The 21,933-nt window shown below is 41.1% G+C and overlaps 3 protein-coding genes across 3 annotated transcripts; 1 reads left to right on the forward strand and 2 right to left on the reverse strand.

The window, feature by feature from the left end:
* Positions 1-40: 40 nt before the first annotated feature.
* On the reverse strand, positions 41-1,649 carry K441DRAFT_566274 (uncharacterized protein; the record flags this gene model as incomplete). Its single annotated transcript, XM_067643735.1, has 3 exons — positions 41-270; positions 325-744; positions 800-1,649. The coding sequence occupies 3 exons, from the start codon at positions 1,647-1,649 to the stop codon at positions 41-43; spliced, it is 1,500 nt and encodes a 499-aa protein (XP_067502820.1).
* Positions 1,650-2,301: 652 nt separating this feature from the next.
* K441DRAFT_661619 (glycosyltransferase family 2 protein) lies at positions 2,302-6,107 on the reverse strand. Its single transcript, XM_067648901.1, has 3 exons — positions 5,766-6,107; positions 3,779-5,463; positions 2,302-3,713 (listed from the first exon to the last, which is right to left on the reverse strand). The coding sequence occupies exons 1-3, from the start codon at positions 5,945-5,947 to the stop codon at positions 2,476-2,478; spliced, it is 3,105 nt and encodes a 1,034-aa protein (XP_067502821.1). The 5' UTR covers positions 5,948-6,107; the 3' UTR covers positions 2,302-2,475.
* A 544-nt stretch (positions 6,108-6,651) lies between these two features.
* K441DRAFT_661620 (uncharacterized protein) lies at positions 6,652-7,336 on the forward strand. The gene is given in 4 exon segments (XM_067648902.1): positions 6,652-6,922; positions 6,934-6,936; positions 6,955-6,958; positions 6,986-7,336. 1 exon segment carries the CDS (start codon positions 6,709-6,711, stop codon positions 6,907-6,909), a length of 201 nt encoding a protein of 66 aa, XP_067502822.1. The 5' UTR covers positions 6,652-6,708; the 3' UTR covers positions 6,910-6,922; positions 6,934-6,936; positions 6,955-6,958; positions 6,986-7,336.
* The last annotated feature ends 14,597 nt before the right edge of the window (positions 7,337-21,933 follow it).

Consider the following 21,933-nt stretch of genomic DNA (forward strand, 5'->3'; position numbering starts at 1 on the left):
GCTCACAGCCCCAGCCCAGTCCGATACTCCATGGAATTACTTAATCCTCTTCTTCTAGAATCCTCTTGGTCATACAATCTACAACTTTTGCATAGAACTTTGCAGCATGACTTCTCCGGAAGCAGATCTCTTCTGTAAGATAATCCGGTAGAATTTCTAGGAGATCTTTATCCCTGTTCTCGTCAAGAAGAGGCGTGTAAGCGAATTCTGCGTCCTCGTACGCAGGCTTCTCGGGGTCTGGGGAAGATACCGCGAGATGGAAATGGAGAGCTAATATGATTGTTAAATCCAAGATCAAAATTGGGAAATTTCCAGGGCACTTACTACCGTTCCGTCCCGTCTGGATACAGTCGTAGACATCCTCACTGTCACCCCGCTTTACCCCTCGTACGATTAGACCCGTCAGGTCGCTGTACAGGTCTTCTTTGAGCTGTCGGATTTGTGTCTCCTTGGCCGCTTCCGCGCTGCCAGGTAAAACAACACTTCGTTGCTTGACCGCGCTACCAGGCACAGTCTTGGATTCCGGTGGTTGTGAAGAGCGGGCCGCTGCCAGTTTTGTGGAGAGTATCTTATTTTCGCTTTGGGCGGAAGTTAATGAGGCTGTTAGTGTCTTGTTCTCGGCGACGAGGCGCGCATTCGAATCTTTTAGCGCTGAAAGTTGATCGCGGAGAGAGGATGTTTCTGAGGATGCGGATTGTAGGGAGGCGATTTGTTGTTTCAAGGATTGTATGAAATCATCTTGGGCTAAATGCTCAGAGTTAGATGGGCATGCACATTAATGAACAGGTAGGGAAAATACCTTTTTCCTTCTCATCGGTCGCTCGCTTTAGCCGGTCAAAATTCGATTCCTTTTCTTGTATGCCCACTTCTCGTACGTTCTGGTATTTGAGATTGATATTCTCGAGCTTCTTCGTCATCTCGCCAAGTCTACGGCGTAATGTTGGATCACCGCCGCCTCGTTCTGTATCCGAAGTACTCCCAGCCCTTCTGTGTGGTTGGAGTTGTTTGGATGATGATCGTGCATTACTACCTTGTCGCGCAGCTGGTCGCGGAGGTGGTGGCATTGCGTCTGGCACTTCGGCGATTTCAATTGACTCCTCGACATGCTCTTCGACATGCTCCTCGATATGCTCCTCGATATCCATAGGGTCAGGCGACGGCTGCGTCTCAGGAATGATCTTCTGGGGCTCAGCCGACGGGGGCCGTTTAATCGCTTTTGCAGTCTTCGCAGTCGCTTTCGGTGCAGCCTTCGTGCTCTTCGCAGCTGCACCGGCCTTCGCTGTCCTCTTTGGTTTTGGCATTTCAGCCAAACTCTCCTCTTCTATAAACTTCCGCGGTCTGCCTCTCTTCGCACCCTTCAATTCCTTCACCGGCTCCGCTTCCTCAACCTGCTCTTCACCCTCGAAAACATCCACCTCCTCTGTATCGCTCATATTCGGCTTCTCAGCAAGCGCCTTCCTCCTCCCCACCGTCTTCTTTGCAACAGCCGCCTTTTTCGCACCTAATACACTCGCCCCACTCGCTCGACGCGCTGCAACTTTCGTTTTCGCGACTTTCGCCATAGCAGAGCCAGCACCACCTTTTGCCCCTTTCCCTTTGCCTTTCAAGCCCGGTGCGCGGTTTTCGACGCCTGAGTCCGGGGTGGGCATCATTTCGACGTCGTTTTCCTGGAATTCGTCCTCGGACGCTGAGTCGACTGCATAGGATACTTTATTGGGGGCGACGCGCGGAGCCATGGTGTACGGTGCGCTCGATTGCAGGTTGCGGCGGGGGTTGCTGTTTTCGAGGTTGATGGGAGCGATGGACAGCGTTTGGATGTAAACAAAGGCACGGATTGAGATAGCGGCTTGGCGCAAAATACTGAGCACCTCGCCCACGCTAAAATTGCAGTGAGGGCGCGTTTACCTCGTCTGCGCAGAGGGCTGTGCATTAGTGCTTATGGTGGGCCCACCTTTTAGCGTGGTAAGACCGACCTGCATCCACGCCGACCTCCAGGGTTTGGCATGTTCAGCCCGTCACGTAGTGAAACCTGGAATTGTTTGTTTTCAAGTTTGTTTTCAGATGGCAATTCTAGCCTGGAAGCGCATTCCAAGCTGATAAACACCTGGAGAATTGCTAATGAAAAGTCAAAGGAATTTTAATATTATATTTCCCGCTCAGATACCACCTTCCACATCAATTTTGTTTAGAGCAAGTAGCATCGTGAGTGACATGTCTAAAACTTAGCAAGAAATATGGATTCGACTCGCGCATCTTCATGCGGAAAAGTCCCGAGCAGTAAGCCGCTCCGAGAATTCTAGAGCTGCCACAAGCCTTTTGCTCATGCGAATGAGACCCGAAAAGCAGCCAACTTAAAATATTATACAACATGAAAATCCATGGATCTCTGATCTCATCCCTCATTCTCCGACAGCAGCTCCATATGCCAACCATTACAAACACCTAAATCACTCCGGAAAATAGAAAACATTTCCCTCACCTCCCTAACGTACTCCCCAAACTGCTCGGCGTAAAACTACTTAACTTACTCCCAACCCAACTTCCGCTCCACCAACTGCCCCCACCACCCCTCCCCCATCTCCTGCCTCGCCCACCGCCGAGCCCTGTCTTCTCCTTCATACGGTCCCCCCACTTCAGCCGCCCTTCCGCAACCGAATGAATGATGTTGATGACGCCAAAGGCACTGCTCCCAATAGCTCTGAACAGCGCCAAAGCAGCGACAGCCCACAGGATAAACTTCAAATAGAAATTGCTGTTAACATCCGAACCAGAGTACGCCTCGCTAACCGTCATAGCCAAGATCGCATTCGCTACCATCCAGGTAACAACCATGTACGTCCGCACAGCTCTGTAGTAGTCCTCCTGCGCCTGCGCCTCGCTCACCACCGGTTTGGGGACCTCGATGCGGTCGCGCAGGTTCCGCAGCGCCTCGTCATACCCGGAGTCGATGTCCAGCTGCTCCGACGGCATCTCGAGCTCGACGACATTGCCGCCGCTCTTCCCGCGCGCCGAGCCCAGATCCGTCATCGAGACGTTGTCGCCCTTGGTACCCCACGTCACGTCATGCGCATTGCAGAACGCGTACACCTGCAGCGTGCAGATGTAGCTGGGCAGCAGCGCGAAGTACTGCGCTGAGCTGGTGAACATGTGCCACGGGTCTAGGTACAGGAAGCTCATGAGGAAGTACAGGCCGATGGTCGTGGCTGTGCTGACGATCAGGTTGGTGAAGACGTTGTTGCCGATTGTTTTGGGCGATTTCGGGTTTTTGAGTTGCACGATCACGATGTAGATGCTGGCGAAGGTCGTGTAGGCCATGATGAGACAATAGACGATCATTGAACTCAGGAACATCTTTTTGGCGCCTTGTGGTCGGTTGCCCATTGAGAGGATGAACTGCATGCAGATGAGTAGTACACATGTGTACCGTAGAATAGCGAAGATGTATTTGCCCATGTTGTGCCCGAAGGGATCGAGTTTGGGATCTGCAAGAGAGCCGGCGATGAAGTAGAAGGTGAGGTAAAAGTTCGCGAGGGAGAAGTAGGTGAAGAGGAGGGCGACAAATTGGTATACGAATTCAATGTGGAGGAGGATTTTGCGCCAAAGGGTGTGGTCGGTAGTCCATATTTGACGAAAGTGCAGAAGAGAGTAGACAGCGGCAAAGAAGGCACCGTTCAGCCAGCGCCTTCGTTGGGATATAAACTCTGGAACAGCATCTTGAAGGACAAGGTTAGATTTGCTTTCCATTAAATACGTGGGAAAATAAGCGTTGTCCTCTTACCTGGTACGTCCGTTTCACCAGTCGCGCTCTTTACATATTTTAACACCCATCGTTCATTTCTTTTTGCAACGAGCTCCCAACACAAAATACGATCCTCAGCCAAATACATGTTTGCGGTAAAGACATCAGCATCCTGTCCATGCAATGTCTCGCCCTTGAAATATTGGCTTAATGGGCCGTGACCCGTCGAATCGTTTTGCAGCGCGTGGTATCGATAGGCGCTCAGTGCACCAGGAAGCACGGTAATATATCCAAAAACGGACTCTAAAGGCTTGTCGAGAATATTTGACATTTTGTACTCGAAATTCTGCGACGCGACTAGTGGATTTAGTAGGCCGAGCCATCCTTTGCCTTTTCCAGCCTTGATTTCTCCAGCTGCTCCCGCGACATTGGAGTCGGTATCAAACGCCTTCCAAAGATAATAAAGAGCCTTAGATCCAGGCTTCGTGCCGACATCAAGAAGAATACAGACGTTTGGATTAAGGGCACGGCCGAAAGCGTTGAAGAACCAACGATGTGAATTTAGCTTCTTTTGATTTTTCTCTTTGAGGCAGAAGATCATCTGGCAAGGGACAATGCCCTTCTCAGCACCCTTGAATTTCAGATCTGAGTCGAGCGAAACTTGTGTCGTGTACTCGTAAACGTGCGCCGTCACTTCGCGCTGGTTGACCAAGTTCTTGGCGATGCCGTCCTGGTAGCATCCCATCGCGGCTAAAGCGTCCAGCGTTCGAGGGTGCACTTTCTGCCGACCATCTGAGATGATACATACGACAATTTTCTGCCAGCCATCTTTGCCCCAGGTACGCGACTTCGTGCGAGAGCAGAAGTGGGTAATGTTCCGCATGACGCCGTGCATTGTTCGAGTAAAGTCGATTTCATTTTCGTTGTACATGGTGATACAAATAAAGAGCTCTGTTTCTCTTGCTGTGCTCCCAATGTTTTGGCGCAACTTGTATCCTCGGCTAACGAAGTCATCAGGATCACAAGTCACGGCCGTGTATCGCATATGCGTGAACTCGGTATCGTCCTTGCGTGGTAGGAAGCTGTTGAGGATGGTCGGGATTTTGCACTCCAGGATCAGCTCGCCATTGATCAGCCGGACTTCTTTCTTAGCCATTTGCGCTTGTCTTGCGCCCCTTCGGGCCTGGGCGCCTTCTGGGGCAGGCCCGTAATGTTCTGTCTTCTCATCTGTGGTGGTGTACTCTTCTGTATAAGTTGATTGCGATGCGAAGGAATCTCGTGGGAGATCAGGACGAGGTTCTTCAGTCGGGTCACCGAAGACATCGTCATCATCTATTGATATTGTAGAAGCTTCTACTGATGTCTTATTGGAGTCTCTAGACACGGGCCGGCCAGCGGCGAACAGAGGAGCCGGAGGCAGCGGTCGCTTTGGACTTCCGCCATATCTCGATGACGGCGTGCCTGGTCTAGGACTGCCATTGATATCGGCTGGCTCATATGAGACAGTTGATGCAGGTGGCCTGGGCCAGTCTGTTGAAGCTCTTGATGGAGTCCAGGACCGAGATGGGGATGTTCTTCCTGGGGATGCCGCTCGATACGGCATATACGGAGATCCCTCAGTCTGAGGCGGGGGGATTTCTGGTGCGGAGTGTATGATTGATGATGCGCGAGATAGCGGTAAGGAGTTGATTGAAGGGTGATACGATCTTGTCAATGGAGTTGGTCTGCTTGAAGTGTTGAGTAAGTCTCCTGAATTCTTCTGCTCTTTGGAGGAAAAGCGAGCCTTGAGGCGAGCCTTAACGGTCTTCCTCTTGGTATTTTTAAGGAAATTCTTAGAAAAGTGGCTATGCGACGAAGTCTCTGCCTGGAGAAGGTCCATAATCGCAGCTTCAGCAGCCGCCCGTTTCCCTTTTTCTCGCAAAGAATCCATTGCATCGCCAACTTCTGCTACATTACTCTAGAGTGAAGAGAAAGGAGATGATGTAGATGAAGCATGCGCTTTCACTAAAAATCTGGGGTTACTAACGGTCTATATCCACTTTCCTCCACATGTGTCAACAAGCGCATTGTCGAGCCACTCTGTGTCTGATGTGATGGTGTCCAGTCCTGGTGTGTCGGCAACGTGTCCTCCTCATCTACAGCAAAGTAGGATGGGGGACCTCCATATCCAGGTGGAGCATTGCTGTTTGGTGTCGATGGCCGGTCCATGGCGACCGTCGTCGCAGTGGACGAAATGTAAAGTAAAAATTCGGTCCAATTGCAGCGCGCTATATCGCTTCTGTAACTGAATAGACAATAGGGTTTCAACCTGAGAGCGACAGGTATTCTCGCGGGAGGTAGTGGCAAGGCAATGTCTCGACGGTTGAATATGCACCTGCTATGTCCGGGTGGACTGTTGGTTGGGCGCATGTTGCATGTTTAGTTGTCTGTATACCGTCGCCTATGGCAACTGCTTATCGATAACGACGCACGGTTCGCTACCTTAGAGCAATACTCACCACTATTCTCCGAGCAAAATGCACATATTACACAGGATATCAACATCTATGCGCCCTTTATTTCTGCTGGATTATTGGTGTTTACTGCACGAGAGAAATAAATAGTGTCTTCAGGAGACAGCAGGTCTCCCCACTTCTTTCCTCCACCGAAGAAACCATTTACCATTCCGAGCCTAGTTCCAACAAATTGTATCCAGCTATGTATCGTGAATATTCAACACGTTATCTTTCTCCCTCACGAGCTTTTTATCTTGGTTCGGTTGTGGGAGATAAATTAGCAGGCTGTGCCTCAGCAGATCTCCCAGTGGCCTGCAAAATGCGCCATTTGAATTTAACCATAAAGCTTCTAGTATCAGCCAGCCCGTGAAGCTGGCACCAGCAACGAGAAGGTGCTGGTGGCACAGCTTTATCGCACAAAATATTGGCAGTTGGATTAACTCCTTATCCTCACTTATAGGCCTAGTCATTCCAATGGTGTCTTTCGGGACCGTCACAGCTACTCTCTTTTTCCTCTTTCCTCTTTCCAGCTCCCATTTGCTCACTATGAATATGGGGTGTTACGAAACACCAACTACGGATATATCTGCAATAGTAGAAGAGACGCACGCTGCCTTTAAGTCTGGAAAGACTCTTCCGATGGCATTTCGCAAGGAGCAATTGAGGCAATTCTGAAAGCTGGTTGACGTACGAGGCACTAAAACTCAACGGCTTAAGGGAATGCTAACAGAATACCGAATATAGGAAAATGAGGAAGAGTTGCTAGCCTCCCTACACACCGACCTCGCGAAGCCACTTATCGAAGCTCAGGTCATAGAGTTTGGGAGCTTCGAAAATGCAGTATAGGATTTTTCTTCACATTAGTAGTATCATAGGAGTTGGCTGCTTTTCATAGATAAAGCATGTTCGACAAGATGGACGATTTGCTAGTCCCAGAGCACCCTTATGTCCCAACTACGTGTGATGGACTCCGACTGTTCATACATAAGCAGCCGAAAGGCAGTTGTTTGGTCACTGGCGCTTGGAATTATCCCATTTTTCTACTTTGTGCACCTTTTCTAGGCGTAGTCGCAGTAGAATATACCGGCATTATGAAGCCCAGGTAAGTAACTAATCACCATTCTTAGATGGTTGATGATTTTCTTTGAATCTTAGGCAGGAAGATCATACTGACCAAGATAGTGAATTAGCTCTCGCATGCATTTACGCTCGGGAATCGATTCCAAGATACCTTGACTCTAGCTGTTACAAAGTCGTCTGCGGAGGCAGTAATCTTGTTGGACTGGATCCAAATCCACCTCGTATTGGATCCAATGCAAAGCTATACCTCTCTAGGCAGGTATCTAGCTAATATAGGAAGACACTAAGCCTAAAGTAATTTGGACTAGAGTGGATCTGAGGCCAAATCCACTCCACTCCAATCCAACAAGATCACTGTGCGGAGGTGTAGAAGTTGCTTCGGAACTACTCAAATATCAGTGCAGACATATTTGCTACACCGGTGGAGACGTTGTGGGAAAGATAGTAATGAGAGCTGCTGCTTAATATCTCACGCCGGTCACCCTAGAGTCAGGTGGAAAGTACCCTTTAATTATTTTCAAGAATGCTGACATCGACAATGCGACGAGGAGAATAAGGCAAAACATTGTAATGCGGGATAGACTTGCGTTACATGTGATTATGCAATAGTGGAAGAATCTGTTGAGGAATTTCTCATCGCTCCGAAGAAGGTACAGGTTCTATATTTCTACAATTGCTAGAACTGTATATGCTAACCAATCGTAATTGAAGTTTCCCCAAAGGGCATTCAATGGAAATCCTCAATCGGGCATGTCTCGTATTATCAACACTCACCACTTTCAGTGTATTACTAGACTCCTTACCTCAATCGAAGGCAAGGTCATCTACGTAGGCAATTCGAGCGAACGTGACCTATTTATGTAACCCACAATAGTGACAGGAGTGACCATAACGGACTCGCTCGTGAGTGAAGGGCTTTCCGTGCCGATTCTTCCAGTTATAACCACATCTTCGCTTTCAGCCGCGTGCAGCCTTGTCAACGAAATTTCAGCGGATCCACTGGGCCTCTACATTATGAGCAATGAGCAGTCAGAGATTGAGTAGGTGCTTCAGAACACACGTTCGGGTGGTATGGCTATCAACGATGTTACGGCTCAAATCAGTGCTCTTATCAATATCAATATGACATGTTCAATACTGAAAGATATCAAATATTGAAGATTTTTAAAGTTAAGGTGGTAAAATAAGGCAAAATGTATTAGTAAATAACTCTTGGGCCTCCCTATAATACGTATATATTTTAATTTTGTTGGGTAAACCTATAGAAAGTAAAAATTACCAAATATTAAATTAGATCTTGCAAGCCATCGCGCACAATATCGTTAATTTTAATCATTTTTGCACCCCCCTAACCACTCTACCCTTAATTAACGCCATGCCTCCCTTATCTACTAATATAACTAAAGACGATAATATATCCTCTGCTATTTCTAAGCTTAATTTTAATCGGTTTACCTACTCTAGCGGCAATAATAACGCGTTAAGCGACTCTACACTAAATATACTAACTATAACTACCCCAAAGTTGCCTTGTAAAAGGCGCCAGTTAGCTACTTTTATATAGTAGTTTGCCTATAATCCTCTCCCCTATAAAGCTATTCACGACGGCAAGAATTAAAGATAGTACTACTTAATATGCGAATGGAACTCTACCTTATTAACGTTTATTTACGCCTACCTAGCTAAAAAGTACGGTATAGAGATTTAAGGTAGAGAGCTTTAAGCACAGTAATTATAAGAGGAGCGCCTCTTAAATATAATAAATAGCTTATAAGCCTCTAGACAACTTAAATGCGAAGCTTAAGAAGAGCGAATTCTTTAAGGTACTATTAATCGCGATGCCTTTAATAAAGCTCTTGTATAGCTTATTACTCTATAAAATCTACTATATAATATAGCTACCTAGCTAGAGCTATACGCGTTACTTATAATAGTTAATTATACTACTAAGGAGGTTATAATTAATATAACGGCAACTATACTAAAGCTAATTAAGTAATTATATATAGTATATCGCGAGATTCTAAAAGCAAAGCTTTAAATTTTTCTCTTAAAAATCCACTTCTTAATTAATATATAGACGCTACTAAACTACTATTCCTTTTAAGCAATTATTACCTATTTTATTAAAGCGGAAATAAGGTAGTTATAAAAGGCTTTACTTACTTTACCAGAGCTTCCCTCGCACGGTAGAAAGGACTAAGCTATTACCTTTCTTCGCGTTACTAAGAGCTATAAGATTTTAGGCAATATTAGCTATATATATAGCAATAATCACGGCTTAAACAATAAGATATATCGCTTAATTTTTACAGCCCTTTAGAAAAAAGGGCTCCCTTATTAGGACCCAGTTTACTACTAAATTTAATATAGTGGCTATATTATTAACCTTACCCTTTAGGCCTTCCTCTATCTTAAAGATAAAAAGGTAATTAATAAAGCTTTTTAGCAAGCTTAGCTTAATAAGAACTTAGTAATTAATAAGAAGCTTATATAAAAGATAAAGGAAGTATAGGCTATAGGCTAGAGAGAGATTAGTATACTTAGTAAAGTTTATAACCTTATTATATATATTTGCGCGTTAAAGGCTTACTAGAATAAGCTTAAAACCTTAGCTGGGTAATTAATTCTTTTAGATAATAATACTTAATAGAACTTATAGTATATTATACTTAAAGCCATTAAAAGTAAGTAAGTTTAAACGGTAATTAATATATACTATTGGAATTGGTTTAAGAAAGTAAAAAACAACTACCTTTTACTAGAGGATTGGAATATTTTTAATAAAATATACGCCTTTTTAAAGCTATTTTATAAGGTTATAATAATAAACTAAGGTAACTTCTTATTAATTAACCAGACGCTATATACTATGGATATACTTATTAAACACTATAAGTGGTTAAAGGTAAGCCTTTTAGTTATAATTAAAGCTCTACTAATTAGTAGATTTATAGGATTAATATTACTTAAATTAACGCCTCTTCTCTACTATTATTATAAGCTAGTATACTTTTAATAAATATTATAAGCTTACTAACGATACTTCTACCTATGCTGCCTTAATTCTCCTTTACCTATAACGTCGGAAAACCTATATTAAAAGGCACTGGAATAAGAAGTGGTATAAGAAATTATTTATAGTAGTATAGAAGCTTTAGGAGGAGCAATATATATATCGCAAAGTTAAACTAAAAGTTATCTCTACTAATTGCTTTACTAGGCCTTTTAAAAATAAACTTTATATATATTATAAGGGATATTATTGCGGACACCTTAGGTTGCCCTTAGGATAACCCCTAGACGCCCCTTAAATAGTCGCCGGTTATATACTAGAGGCACATACCCGTAGTATATAGTCTTTACAATCCTAAAGGCCTTACCTCCTTAAGGATTTATCTTTCTTACTAATCTATTTTATTCCTATAATCGTGCCTTATAGCCCCCTATCTATAAAGTCCTCTTATATTTAAATCCTTCCTACTCTATTAAAAAGGGCAGCTAGCTTAAGAACTGGATTATTTATTTACATTTTTATTTATACCTATTATTTTTCCTTAAAAATCTCGCCACGACCTAAATAGAAACTCTACGAATACCTTATAGAAAGCCGTTATATTAAGGTAGAAAGGTCCTTTTAATAGTAAGAGATTACAATAATATAAACTGTTAGCGACTTAGTTAATCGAGGTATAAGCACAGTAAGAGGGACATGTAAGCCTATATGATTAGTAGTCTATAAACAAGGATCTAAAGCTAAGGAAAAGGGAAGGGGAGGACAAGCAACGCCGCTCGAAGTTTTATACAATCTGCGTGTTACGTAACCGCAATCTATGGCAATCTATAGCAATTTGCTAGTACCGTAACATCTACTGGGTTCTGCTAGTGCTATAACATTATCCCCCCCTCCAAAAAAGCCTGCCCTTAAGCTTTGTCGCTAAAAGTCTTAGTAGGAGAATCAAACTAATTAGATAACTTTAACCGGCGATTAAAGCTCCTAAATATCTTAAGACCTTATATAACTAAGAAACTTTTATATTAGGGCCTTAGGGCGTTCTTATCTTTATACTTTTCTAGTAGCTTATTATCTTTATTATACTAGCACTTTATCTATTTATTTAGATACTTTAGGGGTCTAGGTAAGTTAGGATATTAGTTATAAAACTCTTTAAGCTTCTAGGGACATTCTATAAAATTCTAGGTAGAGTACTAAGTTAGGTCTAGGTTACAGCCCTTCTAACTAATATTGTACTTTATCGTTCCCCTTATAAGTTTATAGGCTAGTATTTTATTAACTTCCTATTTATTATTGCCGTTAACTTAAATTAGTAGGGGAGGTTTATTCTTTTATCTAGGTAAGGGGTTATTTATAGCTTTTTATAGCTTATCTAGTAAGAAGATAGGGGAAACCTTAATTAAATCCGGGAGCTTTACTTTATATAAGTTACTTATCTTCTCTAGAACCTTATACGGTCCCGCTATTTAGTAGTTTAGCTTATAGCTAGGCCGTTTTATCTTTTAGTTCCTTATTATAACCTAGACCCTATTGCCTATAGTAAAGTTAGGCTTGCGCCTATACCTATTTACCTATTATTTTATTAATTTCTAGGCCTTTTCTAGATTTATATAGGCTATTATTTAGGCTTCCTTATAAGATAGTTTCTTATATATAGTCTATAGTCCTTCTAGTCTTTCCTAATTAAAGCTTATATAGGGTAAGTAGCCTATTTCTAGTTAAATAGGGGCAAACCCAGTAGACTTATAAGGTAAGGTTGCTTAGGTATAGTTTATTAGGGGTAGCAGTTTAGCCTAGTTATCCTAAAAGTAGTTAATAAAGGGCTAGAGTCTCTAGTCTAAGTATTAATTTATAATCTCTATCTAACTATCTATTTAGAAGTAGTATATTATAGAAAGCTTTAGCCTAATACCTAGGATTTAGGTAAACTTATTCTAGAAGACTAATATAAACTACGGCCTATAATTAGATATAATAGTATTTAGTAGTCTATAGATTTAGTAGACGTAGTAAATATATAGTTAGGCCACCTCTTTAGTATTAATATTCTTATAATATAAAATTAAGAACAGACGCTTACTAAAGCGGTTAACTAGAATTATAACTATATCGTATCCGTTACAATCTAGAGGCAGTTTATAGAAATTTATAGAGATATACTGCTAGGGGCGTTTTGGTATTAGGAAAGATTTTAATAGTCCTAGGGTCTTATCTTCTAGAATTATGGACCTATGGCAGCTATTATAGTTCTGTATATACTAGTTAACATCTATAATTATTCTAGGCTAGTAGTAACGGTTACCGATAATCTTATAGGTCTTGTTTTTTCTAAAATAGGCTGTAGAAACCTAAGTATATACTTTAGCAATAAGCCAAGTCTATAAGTCCTATTTCTTTACTACTACTAGCCGTTCCTAATACTTTAGTAGTCCATTTTTAAGGAACTATAGGCTAGTAATATCTTTTGCCTTTTTACGGTACTCCTATAGGGAAGGGGCCGTATAGTTTACCTATAATAGTTTATTAATAAGGTTAATAGGGTATATCTTAGCTTTTAAAGATTCTATACTTAGTTCTATCTATATTTAAGGGTTAAGGTGCTTTAGTTATAGTAGCGTCTAGTTCTATAGTAAAATCTTTATAGCTATCTAGTTATTTAGGTTTTGTTTACGCCTTATAAGAGCGTTTATACGGTTAGTAACGCCTAGCCTATATATAATTAGGAAGTTAAACTAAGATAGGATATCCGCCTAGCGCGCTTACTATGCTATAAGGGCCTTAATTATTATAAAGTATTTAAGGGCTATATAATCCGAAACTACCTAAATAGGCTTAGGGGTCCCTTCTAGCTATACGCGTCAGTGTTAAAAGCTAGAAATAATAGCTAGCATTTCTTTATTATAGATAGGGTAGTTTAGCCTAGTATCTACTATAGTCTTTAAATAGTATATAATAGGGTGCTATTCTCTATCTAGTTGTTTTTAGAAAAAACGCTAGCTATTACGCTGTTTAAGGCATTAGTTTCTAGCATTAAGGGCCGTTTTAAGTAGAAGTAAGTAAGTAAGGGAGTAAAGACTAGCCGTTTTTTAAGTTTATTAAAGGCCTACCTACATACGGTATTAAGGTAGAAGGGCCTATCCTTATAGGTAAGGCGGCTAAGGGGCTAAGTAATCCTGCTATAGTTTTTAATAAAGCGTTAGTAGAAGTTATAGAAACCTAGAAATAATTATACTCCCTTTACAGTCTATAGGGGTTCCTACTAGGTAATTACGCCCGTTTTCTCTAGGTTAGTCTTAATTCTATCTATACTAATAATAAATCGTCAGGAAAACGGGAAGTGGCGTACGAAACTTAGTTTCGCTAAAAGTGATTTTGGGGCCCAGGGCTAGCTTTCCGCCACATTAGCTGACCCCCTATCCGCCCCACGGACTATTCGCTTACGCTCATAGTCCTACGCAGCTTAACGGAACACCGAGCTTAACGGAACGTGTACCCAAAATCAAGCCTTACCTACTTCCTCATACAATTGAATCACCACAACCATGCCTACAGAATCCGAAATTATTAAGATACGCGTGCAAGATGCACTTCGTAAGTTATTACGCATAAAAACACCCAATATTTAATTGGCAGCCCGCCTACATAACGCGCCGTTTAAACGTGTCTATAACCGCGTTAACGGTATTAAGAGTAAGATATAAAGGCCTGGCAGTAATAAGATGCTTAATTAACACTAGGAGGCTATACTCCTATCCTATATTAATTAAATGGACTGCCTTAGAGTTAGCGCGCTATTCTACTAAGTCTATAATTGCGCGCAGCGTATCCTTAAGCTCTATGCGCCTAACGGCACTAAACTACCTACTCTTAAACGCGACTAGACTAAGAAATTCCTTAAATAAAACCTAATAGTATATAAGGTTAAGCAGAAGCCTATAAAGATTAATTAACCTACTATAAATAATCCTACCGCGATATAGGAATAGTATACTTTATATAGGAATATAAAGGAGTAATGGGGTATTCTACTATGCGACGAATACAACTTTAACAAGTCTAGATTTCGTATTAGAATTAGTGGCAGCCAGTAGATAATTACGCGTGTATTAGACACCGGGAGGATATACTTAACCAGTAAGACAAATCACAATTTTATATCGGTGTTAGAGGCTATATCTAGTAATAGAGTTATACTTACCCTAGTAGTTATTATTAAGGGCTAACAAATTATATATTAACACCTTAATGATATAAGTATACCTAGCAACTATATGCTAGGCGCTTAAATTAAAGGTTATTTAAATAACGACTTTATATTTAATTAGATTCAGCACTTTAATAGGCAAAGCGCTGCTTAACAGATGGGTGCGCATCGGCTGCTATTACTAGATAGCTATAGTTTACACCTTATAAAGGAATTTATAGAATATTATAAGGAGAAGAACATCTATCTATTAGCTATTCCGCCCTATATGAGCCACTTTCTATAACCGCTTAATGTTGTTTTCTAGCCGTTTAAGCACCACTATAGACTGGCTGTTAAGATGGCTGTGCGAATAGGCTACACAAACTTTAATACTATTAAATTTCTTTACGCTCTGCACTAAATTCGTATAGCTATATTTAAATCCTTATCTATTCTATTAGAATGGGCAAAGACTAGCCTTATTTTATACAATTCTAAGGTTATATTAACTAGATTATAACATTAAATAGCTATAGTACGTCCATATACGCCACTATCTACGACACTATAACTACTATAACTATAACCTATAGTGCTATAAACACCTAATATACCACGCAGCTTGTAGATAATAATAAACCGGGTTCGCAGCTTTATTATTAAGCAGCCTAATAGGGTAAGGAATCCTTTGTTAATACTTTATAAAAGCGCTAGAAAGAATACTATGCTTTACTTATTAGCAGAGGAGGACCTACATTTAATGTAGGTAGCGGTACGCGCCCGTGTAAAGCGTAAAAGAACTAACTAACGGGTTATTTAAAAGGGAGGCTTAATATCTGCAGTAGATGGATGGCTTAAAGTATCATAACAAGTTCAAAAGGAAGCAGAGAAGGCAGGTAGGGCGGCTGCATGTGCGGTAAAGAAGCAGGCAAAGGAGGACGCTACACAACATGCAGAGGCCTAAGACTCGTAATATTTGGCAGGATTATAGCTAGGCTATTGCTTAAGGTGCTCCACTAAGGATTTCTGTATATATATATAGTCTACGTAGAAATCTACGGCTTTAAAATCATGTGGTGGGGCTCGTGTTCCGTTGAGCTCGGTGTTCCGTTGAGCTGCGTAGGACTATGAATAGTCCGTGGGGCGGATAGAGCCCGGGGCCAGCTTTCCGCCATATTAGCTAACCCCCAGAGCCCGGGGCCAGCTTTCTGCCATATTAGCTAACCCCCTAGAGCTATACGCTAGCTTATAGCTAACATGCGGATCGTTAGCCCCCTAACGAAAATTTTGACCCGAGTTTATTATTAATAAGTCGATTAATTAACCTAAAGCTTTAGTTTAGAGTCTTATTATATAGAGTTTAATTAATATATATATAGATATAAGGTTTTCTAGAGGGAGACCCCCCCTTATATAGAGTTTTTATTTAATTTAAAAATAGTAGTAAGATTAAGGCACCTTAATTACTACTAAGTAGTATTATCTTATTTAAAGGATCTATTATAGTAATTAAGGCGCTCTACTTAAGTTACGCTTAATTTAGAAGTAATATATATATACTAGTAGGTATAGATTTGCTTTATAAACCCTATATCTCTATTATACTATACTATAGGGGCTGCTTTATAGTAGGGGTAAGCTTTAGGCGGAGCCTTGTGCAGAGCCTTATATAGAGCTTTAATAGAGCCTTATATAGAGCTTTGGTAGAGCCTTATATAGAGCTTTATATAGAAATATATGCAGAGTCTTATATAGAGCTATATGTAGAGTATAGATATATAGACGTATAGACGTGCAGACGTATAGACGTACGGGTATTCGTGTAGGCGATTAATTAATTAATTAATTATATGGACGTTTATAGAGCCGTGTATAGAGCCATACGTAGAGCCGTTTATAGAGAAGTTTATATAGGCGTTTAATTAATAGATTAATTATTATAGGCGTTTATATAGGTAATTGTGTAGACAATTATAGAGCCTTCCTAGTATATTAGTGCTGCGTATTAGTAGAGCTTTAGAGCTCTATATTAAGCTTTAAGCGGAGCTCTAAGTAGAACTTTAAGCTTAAGAGAAAGACCCCCTTAGACCCCCCTATGCATTATATACTCTATTTACTATATAGCTAAAGCTCTTATAGAGGCTTTAATAGAGCTTTTAGTAGAGCTTTTATAGAGCTTTGTAAGCGTTTAATTAATTAATCATATAGACGTATATTAAGCCGTTTATAGAGCCGTTTATAGAGCTATTTATAGAGATAATTTTATAGCAATTAATTATATAGGTGGTTATACGGCCGATTATAGAACCTTCCTAGTATATTAGTGCTGCGTGTTAGTAGAGCTTTAGAGCTCCGTATTAAGCTTTAAGTAGAGTTTCGGGTAGAGCTTTAAGCTTAAGGGGGAGACCCCCTTAGACCCCCCCTGCGCACTACGTGCTCTATTTACCGCGTGGGTAGAGCTCTTGTAGAGGCTTTGGTAGAGCGTTTTGTAGAGCTTTTATAGAGCTCTGCGTAAAGCTTCGGTAGAGCCTCGCATAGAGCTTCGGTAGAGCTTTATCTAGAGCTTTAGTAGAGCTTTGTGTAAAGCTCCAGTAGAGCTTCGTGTAGAGCTTTGGTAGAGCTTCGTGTAGAGCTTCGTGCAGAGCTTCGGTAGAGCTTTGTGTAGAGCCTCGGTAGAGCTTCGGTAGAGCTTTGTGTAGAGCTTTAGTAGAGCTTCGGTAGAGCTTCGTGTAGAGCTTTAGTAGAGCTTCGTGCAGAGCCTTGTGCAGAGCCACATGTAGGCGTTCGCACGGGCGATTAACTGCAGAGACGTTTGTAGAGACGATTGTATAGGTAATTGCATGGAAGTTTGATTGATCGTTCGTACGGGCGTTCGTGTAGGCGATTAATTGATTGATTAATTGTATAGACGTGTAGAGCCATTTGTAGAGACGTTTATACGGGCGATCGTATAGACGTTTGTAGAGCCATTTATGGAGCCGTTTATGTAGATAATTATTGAGCCTTCCTAGTATATTATTGCTGCGTGTTAGTAGAGCTCTAGAGCTCCGTATTAAGCTTTAAGTAGAGTTTTAAGTATAGCTTTGAGCTTAAGGGGAAGACCCCCTTAGACCCCCCTGCGCACTGCGTGCTGGGCGGAGCTATTATAGAGGCTTTAGTAGAGTGTTTGTAGAGCTTTTGCAGAGCTTTATATGGAGGTTTGTGTAGAGCTTTTGTAGAGCTTTTGCAGAGCTTTTGTAGAGCGTTGTAGAGCTTTGGTAGAGCTTCGTGCAGAGCTTCGGTAGAGCTTCGTGCAGAGCCTTGTGCAGAGCCACATGCAGGCGTTCGTACAGGCGTTCGTACAGGCGTTCGTGCAGGCGTTCGTGCAGACGTCTGCGCAGACGTTTGTAGAGACATTTGTACGGACGATTATAGAGCCGTCGTAGAGGCGTTTGTAGACGTTCGTAGAGACGTTCGTAGAGACGATTGTGAGACTTCCTAGTATATTAATGCTGCGTGTTAGTAGAGCTTTGGAGCTCGGTAAAGGGCTTCGAGCAGGGCTTCGAGCAGAGCTTCAAGGGGGAGACCCCCTTGGACCCCCCTGCGCACTATGTGCTCTATTTTACTGCGTGGCTAGTATACCGGGTGGGCAGAGGTGTTGCAAAGCCTTTGGTAGAGCTTTTGGCAGAGTTTTGGCAGAGCTTTGGCAGAGCTTTGTACGGAGCTTCGTGCAGAGCTTTGGTAGAGCTTAGTGTTTTAAAGTTCGTCACGTGGATTCTGCCACAACTTACCGCTGCATCTTTTTTGAACCAATTAGAAGCTAGCTTGGCAAAGTTTGAAATCTGGGACCCGAAAATATAGACCACTCGTACCTCGGGTCAATAAAATAAATATTGTTACTATTATTACATTTATTGCTATTAGGGTATTAAAATCCTAAAGGCCTCCTACAGAGGTACAGCGGTAAAGTAATCGCATAGCGCTAAGGGGCCCCCCGGCCACCTCTCACTTTACCTAATTAGGTAATATCGAGCCTGGAACCCAAAAGACAGCGCAAGACGCGTCGACATCGACTCCCTAACGTTTCTCTACTAGAGTTAATGCTCTATTATCTCTTAAAATGTCTTCCGCTCTAGATACCGTTCCACTTCCTCTTCTAGAGCCTTTTGGGCCTAGGCCACACCCTCCAATTCGACCCCTATGGGAGCTTAATTTTGATCAATACTACCTAATTAGGTAAAGTGAGAGGTGGCCAGGGGGTCCTTTGCTAGCGCTATGCGATTGGCTCTAAGTAGGCTCTAAGCAGGCTCTGAGCAGGCTCCTAGTAGGACTTTAATTTTCCTAAGTACCATCGGGTCCCCGCTATATTCCCGATAGCCTCTACACGTGCCTTTGCATACCCCTTGTACACCTAAATGCCACCTTTGCCCTTCCTTCCTTACATCCTCCCTGCTTAGGGAGGCACCAGAACGGTAGCCAGAGGACTGTCACCAGAACCAGACGACCGTCGCCAGAACCAGACGACCGTTACCAGAGCCAGACGACCGTTACCAGAGCTAGACGACCGTTACCAGAACTAGACGACCGTCGCTAGAACCAGACGACCGTCGCCAGAACCAGACGATAACGACTAGCCAGCGAACACTATAAACGATTCGATTAATTGATCGAATTAAGGTAGCATAGACAGGTAGGTATAAACAGGGAGATGCTGACGGGTAGGCAGATGCAGACAGGTAGGNAGATACAGACAGGTAAGCAGATGCAGACAGGCAAGCAGATGCAGACAGGTAGGCAGATGCTGACGGGTAGGCAGATATAGACAGGTAGGCAGATGCAAACAGGTAGGCGATGCAGACAGGTAGGCGATGCAGATAGGTAGGCAATGCAGACAGGTAGGCAATGCAGGTAGGTAGGCAATGTAGACAGGTAGGTAATGCAGACAGGTAGGCAATGTAGATAGGTAGGCAATGCAGACAGGTAGGCGATGCAGGCAGGTAGGTAGATAGGCAGGTAGGTAAGTNAATAGGTAGATAGGTAGAAGAGAACCATCGCTATATTATATTAAATTATCTAAAATAATAATATTTATTTTGCTAGCCTTATAAATAGCTTTAAAATAGCTTTTATTTATTTAAAATATGCTATTAGTATAAAAGAGGTAAATATAATTATGGTTGCCAAATGCGCAGATTGCTGGCAGGTTGCGCGCAGGCTGCGCGCAGGCTGCGTGTCAAAAAAACACGACATAGGCTAGTCGGTCGAGTTGCCAAATGATCTCAACTGCGCGCCAATTGCGTCAACCACCAACCATTGAGGCCATTGAAAGGGTACCATATTTTGCCGATGTAGTTATAAAAAATTATATTAACAAGTACCTTAATAAAGGATTTATTTGTCCTAGCATATTACTAGCAGCCACCCCTATCCTTCTTGCTAAGAAGCTAGAAGGAGGTATTTAATTCTACGTTAACTATAGAGGACTTAACGCTATTACGATTAAAAACTAATACCTAGTACCGCTTATACGTAAGACCCTTAAGCGGCTTAGTTAAGCTAAAATCTATACTAAGCTTAATATTATTACCGCCTTTAACTATTTCTAAATATAGGAAGGTAATAAATAGAAAACCGTATTCGTATTACGCTTTAGCCAATTTAAATATACTATTATACCCTTTAGCGTAAATAACGGCCTAGGTACCTTTTAAAGCTATATTAATAATACCTTATAGGACTACCTTAATAACTTCTACTCTACATACCTAGACGATATACTTATTTATAGCAATAACCCCTTTAAGTATACCGAACATATTTAAAAGGCCCTATAGCGCCTTAGGGACGTAGGACTTTATATTAATTTAAAGAAATATAAATTCTTAGTTATAGAAGTAAAATACCTTAAACTAATTATTACTACTAAGGGTGTCCGTATAGACCTTAAGAAGGTATATATAATTATTAAATAATAAGCTCTTAACTATATTAAGGATATATAAGCCTTCTTTAGTTTTGCTAACTTCTATCAGAAATTTATATATAACTTCTTAAGCATAGTAGCACTACTTATAGCAATAATATAAACAAAGGGCCTTTCTATAAAAGGAAGAAAAACGTACCTATACTTTACCTAGACGCCTAAATACAAGAAGGCGTTTTAAGACCTTAAAAATGCCTTTACTAAAGCACCTATCCTAGCTTACTTTACACTAAAATAATAACTTTACCTTAAAACCGACTCCTTAGACCACGTTAATATAGGCGTTCTTTCCTAAATATGTAATAACGGTCTCCTTTACCTAGTCGCATTTTACTTATCTAAGCTTATACTATAGGGGTATAACTATAAAATCTATAATAAAGAACTCCTTATAATTATATAAGCGTTTAAAGAATTCTAACTAAAACTCTCCTTAGTAGAGTTTAACTAGCTAACTAAAGTCCTTACGGACTATTGTAATCTTAAGTACTTTATAACTATAAAGTAGCTAAACTAACGCTAAGTATATTAGAACGAGTTCCTCTCTAATCTTAACTTTAAAATTATATATAGACTAGGAGTATAAGGTACTAAACCTAATAGCCTAATACGCCGCTCGTAAGACCTTCCTTAGTCTAAAAATAACCCCTATAATTAATTCTAATAACAGATAATTTTAAAAGCATAAAATTTAGCCTTAGGTATACTACCTATAATAGAGCTAACTATACCCTAGCTTTATACCATAAAACTAAAGTTACCTCCTAAAATTAATAAGCTTATTACTATAGTATATAACGCCTCTGTTAACCTATTACTATATTAACTTATTACTATAAAGACCGCTAGCGCCTATACGCTACCTATTAACCTTTAAAGTTTAGGCTAGATTAATATAGCAGCCTTAAAAGTAAAAGAAAATAGGCTCTATTATAGAGGCCGCCTATTTATCCCTAACTTAAAAAATTTATAACGGCAACTAATCTAAAAGCCTATAACCTCTAATTAAGCGGCTACTTAGGTAGAGGAGGAACCTATAAGCTTTTTAGCCGATACTACTTCTAGCCAAAAATAATAGACTTAGTTAAATGCTTTATAGGCGCCTATTACAATTATAAGCGCGCTAAGGCCTTTAATATAAAGTACTAAGGATTACTGCACCCTTTATTAGTACCTATATAATAATAAGCAGATATCGCTATAGATTTCATTATTAACCTACTACCCTATAAATAATACGGCCGTACCTATAAAAACATCCTTATAATAATATACTAACTTATAAAAGAGCGCCACTACGTCCTAACTAAAGGCGTAGCCGTTAGCGACGTTACTAACGCCTTTCTCTGCGAAGTTTACTAACTATATAGGTTACCTAACTTAATTACATTTAACTAAGGCATATAATTTAACTCTAATATATAGAGACGAATCTACTAACGCCTTAGTATCTCT

Source organism: Cenococcum geophilum, assembly GCF_001692895.1.
Source record: "Cenococcum geophilum 1.58 unplaced genomic scaffold K441scaffold_27, whole genome shotgun sequence".
NCBI lineage: Eukaryota > Fungi > Ascomycota > Dothideomycetes > Gloniales > Gloniaceae > Cenococcum > Cenococcum geophilum.